General features: G+C 35.7%; 1 protein-coding gene across 1 annotated transcript; it reads right to left on the minus strand.

Moving 5' to 3' along the window:
* Positions 1–2487: 2487 nt before the first annotated feature.
* LOC112514524 (uncharacterized sugar kinase slr0537) lies at positions 2488–6500 on the minus strand. Its single transcript, XM_025121041.1, has 8 exons — positions 6266–6500; positions 4929–5192; positions 4726–4797; positions 4607–4645; positions 3907–4014; positions 3608–3708; positions 3387–3498; positions 2488–2963 (listed from the first exon to the last, which is right to left on the minus strand). Exons 1-8 carry the CDS (start codon positions 6443–6445, stop codon positions 2736–2738), a joined length of 1104 nt encoding a protein of 367 aa, XP_024976809.1. The 5' UTR covers positions 6446–6500; the 3' UTR covers positions 2488–2735.
* Between the last annotated feature and the right edge of the window lie 1675 nt (positions 6501–8175).

An 8175-nucleotide genomic window follows, 5' to 3' on the forward strand; every position in this document is an offset into this window, starting at 1 on the left:
TCTGACTCAATAACTTCTAAACCAGCTTGAAACCATGGTTGAAGTTAGTAGTAACCTACAACTTGAGACTTATAAGAAGCTTACCAATCTTATTTTTTATCCATATGAAATGAGTTGCTACAGTAACATAGTCTCAAAAACCGATTTATCCTAATAAAATCCGCATGAAAAAAGAGAGTCAAACACTTGTTACACTAAGGGCCCGTTTACCAAATGCTTACCCGATAAACACTTTTTTTTGAAGTATATAATATTTATATACGGCAAATGCAACAAATAAACTCACACACCACCTCACCTTTGGTGAGGTTTGAACCCTTGACCTCCTAGGAGACCAAAGACTACGATACCGTTAGACCAAATGCTCTTTGGTTAAGCACTTACCGGATAAATGTTTGGTAAACAACCCTAACTAAAAAAAACTTAAACATTGGACTACATAAGAATCAAAACATTTATGAAACTAGATTTACTCATGATTTTAATTTACTTTAAAAAACTAAATAACAATTAAGACAAATTTTCTTAAATCTTGATATACCTTTCCTTTTATTCATTAATGAATAGAGGATAATAAAGCAATACTTTAGCTTTAGCTTTTGGTGAATATTGGATTCCAATCTGGACTGGTCTATGGGCTTGGGCCCAACAAGTATGCTTTCAAGTTTTTTAAGATTGTTTTATATTTCAATCTTGTCTTGTCCATTGTCATTAACTTTTCAAAGTGTTGATGTTTGTTTTTTTTAAACATTTGATATGTTTAAAAAATAAAAAAGAGTTCTATGTAAATATGTGGGCCATGTTAAAATAAATATTAAATTATAATAATCATATAAATAAAACCGTGCTCTGTAAATTCTATGTTGATGATATGACTGAACGAATACATAATGTGCTGGTGCAGGTGTACAGTAACAAAATTGGTAAACAGTAAACTTCATAATCATGATATATTCTATGGACTGGCAATTTCAAAGAACCGTGCATAAAGTTTATCATCGTGTGATATGTCCATATATCGAGTAAAGCACATGAAGTAATATTATGCCATTACAATTCATACGAGTTCTTAGTAGTTTTCTAATAATTAATTATATTATATCAAGCAAATATGTTTTAAAAAATGTATGATACTGAACATTTATAATGCATGCTAAACTTACTGACAATATTGGTTTATAAATAGATTTGGATCAACCATAAGGGTAGTGCCTGATTGGTTTGAGTTTGGCTCCAAAGATCAAAAGTATCGAGAGGTCTCAGGTTCAAATTCAAGGAGAAATAAAAATCCCCTTATGGCCACGGAGGTTCAAATACAGTGATTCCGGGCTATCTGCAAAGCAGGTGCCCGTCGCCCTGAGATTAGTCGGCTCGCATAGGAGGTTGAATATCCAAGTTAATAAATTAAAAAAAAAAGATTTGGATCTCCCTAATTTTTTCTTGACTTAATGGGAGGCCAAACTTATTTCTATTCAAAATAGATTGAGCCTTATCCATATACAAATTGAAAAATGCACTCATCTCGTTCGATAAGAAGCTGGACGTTTTTACAAAGTATGATAACCATCTTGTAATTTCGATACTATAAGGACAAAAAGTGTTATCTCTGACAAACCACGGGGACCAAATTTGTAGTTTACTCTAAAAAGAAGTAGAAGAAATGTTTGATCCCGCACAACTTTTCCTCCTATATTCATGGCACCACTATTTCAACATATTTGAATTAATAATCTATAACCATATTCATAATGAATACTAATTCAAATAAATGGTTTCACAATTCTTAAAATATTTATGATCTTCATATCATATCATATTCAATAAATTATGAGATAAACGGTTAATGCACAATTTCATTTACTTATTTCTTTATACACGGATCGGATTAAAACACAAGAGGTTGTATTGTAATAGCCATTTAAACAAATCAACTTGGGCTTTTGAAATTGTGCAAATGTTGGGCTTGTAAATGGGCCCAAATCCTAAACACTAAAAAAACTCCAAGCCAACTTAGGGGTTGTTTACCAAACATTTATTCGCTAGGTACTTGTCAAAAAGAATTCAACACTAATACTTACTTAAAGTACTTGTCAAAAAGAATTCAACACTATTACTTACTTAACGGGTAAGAGTTTAGTCAACAAAAACGACTTCATATGCAACAATTTACCCGGTAAACACTAACCATGATAAGAGGCGTTGTCTTCACTCACGGGTAAGATTTTTGGTTATTGTCATATTCATGTTCGCCCACTAGAGATTTTATTTCCTATATTTTATGGGTTTCATGCCTCCATGGTATTAATCAAGGTGGAGCCAAATTTACTGAATACCAATGTTTACCAAAAAAACGACGAGATTGAAGGGCAACATCCGAACTTTGCTTACAAACTTGCGCTGAACAGGGGAAAACTTTCATTTCACCAGGGCTATTCAAGAAAACCGATGCAAAAAACCAAATTAAACCGGACGGTCTGGACTGGAAAATAGCCAAAACCGCGAGGTCTAACCCCTTTTTAACAAATACATTGATTGATATCAAGTTCATGACAGTTCCTCCATTTGCATACATACACAATTCAAATTCACCATATGCAAGTGTTCATCAGAGAGAAATTATCACACAAATGATGGTGATCCTGCTCATAATTCATCCCAAATCATTCCAAATTGCTCAACTAAAAAGGAATCAAAGATGGGTCTTTCTTAAAATCTTTTATCATAGTCATAAAATTTCATTTCAAAATTTTCCTTCCAAAATCTTCATTCCATTGCCAGTTTTCTGGCGACACCTCACCACCAAGTGACAGGATCACGGATCCACCGCTGCAAGACCCAACTATGCAGCATTCCTCTAGGGACAATCCTTTCACCAGCCCGTATAAAAATCCAGCGGCAAAAAGGTCTCCTGCCCCAGTGGCATCAACCACCTTTGTTTGCCCGATAGCCGGAACTCTCACAATCTGGATTTTTCATAAATGTACTTAATAAAAATACATTTCTAGAATGGAATACCAAAACCAAACAAACCCCATGAATCTTTAAGGGTCAATTCAATTGGCAAATCAGGTTAGGCCCTGGGGCTCCGTCCTATAGGTCTCCAGTTCCAGTCTCCTTAGAGCCATGGAGGATCTTTCTGGCTGTTATCTTTAGGAGTCCATGGGATTAGTCAAGTGCATGCAAACTGGCACAGACACCCACGGTTACCAAAAAACCAACCCTGTGGATCCCACACAAAGTGGAGTCTAGGGAGGGTAAGATGTATGCAACCTTGTCCTCTACCCCAAGGGGTAGAGTCGTAAATAGACTGTTTCCATGCATTCTAGAACGGAATACAAATTCAAAAGGTAAATGTTGAGCTGGTGGTGCAGAATTTGGAGGCTGACCTCTTTCTTATATCTTGCGATACACCCATTTGCACCTAAGGTGACCACGGCCCATTGGCAGTATTTCCCCAAGACATCAAGTGCAGCCTCAGGTCGAGCAACTTGCTCACCACTACAATAATAATAAAAAAACATCAAACACACAAAAGACTATGGGTTACTCTTTGCAACATGTCAAAAAATTGCTCGTAGTATTTAAATTAAATCAACTAAAACGTCACCTTGAAGTTAATTCAGCAGCTTCATCTTCATTGGCAAAACAAAGATCTATGTTACCTGACTCCAGTAATTCTAGAAGAGGTTTTCTAAATTTCCGAACCATCTGCCCATGTAAATAGAATGTCGAATAATATGTTAAACTAAGAAGGATTCAAAGAATCTATCATTGATGATTCCTAGATGCAACTAAGATGACATCGAAAAGTTATGCATGCTTCTGTAGCAAGCAAACAATGTCTCTTCATATGTGAATTTGTTTTAAGGTCTAAAGAGTGAAAGAAGAACATAAATAGAAGTTTACCTCAAAACTGGCCAAATCTAGGGATATAAGAAGACCTTCTTGTTTGGCAATTCTAATAGCTGCATTAATAACTTCTAAATTGTATATACTGTATCTCAGCACCAACCACTGTAACATAAATATATAAAGAAAATTAGCGAATTGACTCGGGGGAATACCATGATCTTTCAAGATTTCCAAGGGTTGGAAAGCAAAATATTTTGTATACAGTCTTCCCCTAGCAGTTTGGAAAGTGACAATTTTCGCAACTTGAACCCATGATCTTTTAAGATTCAGGTGATTGAATTTATGGACGGTAATATGATAACACGCTTTTAAGATTCAAGTGACTGTACTTTATAAAGCCTGATTGCCGTCTGATCGAAACTAGTTTATTGGTGTTTCATAATCACCAAAGAGTTAACCAAACGAACTTGGAGGTGGGGTTCAGGGAGGGTAAGATATGCGCAGAAATGCCGTCTAACTCAAAGAGTAGAGCGGCTTGTGAAAAATGTGTAAAAGAGAGAAAAGAAGATAAGCTTAAAATCTTGAAAAGCTGGATATAAATAAGCAAGGGACCAAAAACACGTTGTCATCCTTCAAATTTATCTCAACAAGCTAGCTGAACATAATTCTGATCCAAGATCGAGCTATATATGCTGTTCTACTAATCGAGAAAGAGGCGATGGATACATTTAATTCAAAGATAGATGCTGTATACCTTGGAACCTTTAAAATCCTCCCTCTTCAGTTCACCTGCCTGAATAGACAAACCATAAGTCTATCTTCACGAAGAATATATAAGAATTCGGACAACTATATATAAAAACTAGAATGCACCTGTATATTAGCAGCAGTGGCAATGCAGGGTCGCATCGTACGATTGCCCAATGGATCAACCAAGCAAACACACTGTGCCATATCAGCTAATAGAGTTTTAGCACTTACGCGTCAATCCTTTTCCCGATCCCACACCAAAAAATCCATTTTAATGTCAAAAACATTAAAGGGAAGTGTTGTCGAGCGTTTTTTATGAGGCTCACCTGACCAGTATGTTCATCTTTCACCCTCAATTTTGATATGTTTACACCATGAAAGCTCATGTTTTTCACGAACAGGGCACCTTGTTCGTCATCCCCACAGGCTCCAATCACGCCACAAGAGATCCCAAAACCCGCTGCAAGGCCTCTAATGGTGTTGGTGACACTACCCCCAGCTATAGTCTTTACAGGAGGCAGATCGTTCGGAGAAGATAAAATATGGGTATCGACCTGCCTAAGTATATCTTTCAACTCCTCAGCTAAAACCTACAAAAAGAGAGATTTTTCTTGCATAATTCCCATGAAAATTCATCGTATCTTCAATCTGTAAGCTAACTAGTAACAGAAGTTCTAACAGGATGCAAATCTATCATCATAAAAGAACACAAAAAGACATATTATCCCTTTAAAAGAAAAGGGGTTAACCGTACGATCATGTTGGATTGGTGGTAAGTTAAAATAATTACAAATCGAACACTCCTTATCAAAATGTGATATGAACATAGTCCAGGAACCCTAGTTTAACACAGTCACTCTTGAAGTTTGCACAATTCCTACAATCTTGATGATGTTCATCCTAAAAACTAAATCTGCCATATTCAATAATTGCATTATTGCCAAAAAAAAATGATGAAAGTGCCAAAAGAATTTGGCAGTGGGCGATGTGGGTAAGACAAGGCTTATTTTTCTTTTTCAAAATCTTATCAAAGATTCTTGTAAAGTAGTTCTGTCTTTATCCAGCTTACAGTTTCTGGGACCTATATGTCTTCTGTCAAAAGATGAACACTCAAAAAGATGATGGAACTATGAACAATTAGCATACTTAAATCATATCAGAATGCCAAATCTAGTGGGAAAACTCGAAAACTAGTAGAGAAGATCATACAATGGTAATATTTGAACAAATGTCATTGACATATGGTGATCTTAAAAGATCAAGAAACCCACTAAATTCAGTTAATAACTTCTAATGCAGGACAAAGAACATACATGAATAAAGATCCTTCAATTCAAACTAAAGCAATTTCGAATGGTATCCCTTAATATGATTTCATGAAAAGCCATCATGAAGGCTTCACATGCTTGTATCATACAAAGTACGGTAAGTACCAATGCTCTGGTCTTTTACACACTAAAAGCACACAGAGCCTTCACCTGTGCTGGATTCCCTCATTCTAGAAAAAAAAAAAAAGGCAAAAGCCCATCGAGTTTTACCCAGAAAGGAATGAGATTTAAGCAATTGATTACATGGTTTTTTTTTATTTTAATCAGCTAAACTAAACACACAATTATAGAATTGAACAAATTAAGAATCAAGAAAAGTAAGTGAGAGAGTGTACGGGGAAAGAACCACCAGGTTCGCCGGGAATTCTCGAGAGGATTGATAAATCAACCCTTGCTATGTGGTCAACTAGTGCCGCCGGCAGGAGGCCGAGTATGACCGGAGCAGCCTCACAATCGCCGGAGAGATCATAATCATCCTTATTCTCACTGGGTTTTGGGATAAATTCGGCACCCATAATTGGGGCTTTTGTGTTCTTGTGGGAGAAAGATTGCTCCGTTATCTCTCCCTGCCGATTATTGATATAGATTTCTTCTTGTTTATATAGCCATTTGATCTTCGTAACCCCCCATACTAATTACTAATTACTAATTAATGCTTAATCTACAAATTTAGGCCCCATGCTTTTCATTAACTTACATTTTTATTTCGTTATAATTTCCGTCCATCTACGAGATTTTTTTGTAACTATGGATGTCTGTACTGGTTAATGGCATGTCGACTAATCTTGTAGGATGTTGAAGTTAACCGTCAAGTAATCTTCTAATGAATCTGGGAAGATTTGAACCGATGTTTCAACATATGTAATCCACTTTAAGAGCAAATGCCGATTAAATGATATCACATGTTGTGCACATGACCGTTTTAAAAAGGATAAAAGAGTAATTTTCACACATACCATCGTTTGAGCATGACGTTGTACTCATGAACTCTTGTTGGAACTTTGACGTCCATGTTCTCTTTTTGCTTATCTCTTTATATCCTTATCCAATTCCACTTGAATGTAAGAGCGACACCCTTTTCACAACTTTAAGATTTTTAAATTGAAAAACATAAAGGAACGTTTACATACTCATTTTAGAAACTTAATGAAATAGGATAATTCAACAAATTTTTACTCCTCAAAAGATCTTAGCCAAGGACTCGAATCAGTCACTGGGTGAAGCTGATTCCAACAACTAGTCGTTGAAAGGCTGGCCACTTTTGCTTAACTATTCATGTTCTTAGTCTATAAGTTATTTATAGGAAACACACATAATCTTCACTTTTCTGTATGCAAATGCAAAATGTTACAAAATATTTCAAATGGATATAAAAAATATTTCAAATCTCGTAACACCTTCCTAGATCCCAAGAAGGTGTTACGGGATTTAAAATGCTAAATGAATAAATCAGGTGTTACGGGATTTAAAATGCTAAATGAATAAATCAACCATTCAAATAAATAACAAAGAATACGAAAGTCTCAAACCATTCAAGGCATTATATCAACTAAATTAATACAATGGGATTTTATTAAGGTGTCGTTTACTAAACGCTTATCCGGGTAAGCTCTTACAAAATCACTTTATTTTACCGGATGAATATGACAAGGACTAAGAATCTTACCCTGTAAGAACGAAGGCAAGAATCGAGAGTCTTACCTCGTAAGCGAGGGCGACCACTCTTATCATAGTTAGTGCTTACTAGGATAAATTGTTGCAGACGATGCGTTTTAGTGAATAAAATCTTACCCAGTAAGTAAGCGATAGTGTTGAATTTTACCGATAAGTGTTTACCGGGTAAGTGTTTAGGTAAACGGTCCCTAAGTTTGAACAAACTATTTCGTCCTGCCACATATTAGTTATTATAGCAAAATCAACAAAGAGCATTTCAAAATGAAACTAAATTAATCCAAAAAGTTGTGTCTCGTGCAGGGGTGTGCATTGGCGGGTACTCGCCCTATTTGACAGGAACCAGAACCGGCAGTTCTTGAGATATTGGAACCGAAACCGGTTAGAGCGGTTCTTGAATTTTTGGAACCGCAACCGCCGGGAACCGGTCCGGTTCTGGGTACCTGCTTCCTAAAATATTAAAATTTTGTTATTTAGAAATAAAAAATAAAATATTACCAAAACATTAAATAAATAAATAAGAATACAAATTATACGGAATAATGTTTATAAATATTGTTTAACGATCACAAAC

Source organism: Cynara cardunculus, assembly GCF_001531365.2.
Source record: "Cynara cardunculus var. scolymus isolate 2C chromosome LG 6, CcrdV1, whole genome shotgun sequence".
NCBI lineage: Eukaryota > Viridiplantae > Streptophyta > Magnoliopsida > Asterales > Asteraceae > Cynara > Cynara cardunculus.

Excerpts from the sequence above, each read along its gene's own strand:
- LOC112514524 (XM_025121041.1), bottom strand. The coding sequence starts at position 6,445 with ATGGGTGCCGAATTTATCCCAAAACCCAGTGAGAATAAGGATGATTAT. Across the intron at positions 5,193-6,265 it reads AACCTGGTGGTTCTTTCCCC|GTTTTAGCTGAGGAGTTGAA; the intron begins GTACACTCTCTC and ends CTCTTTTTGTAG. Across the intron at positions 4,798-4,928 it reads AAGATGAACATACTGGTCAG|TGTGTTTGCTTGGTTGATCC; the intron begins GTGAGCCTCATA and ends GATATGGCACAG.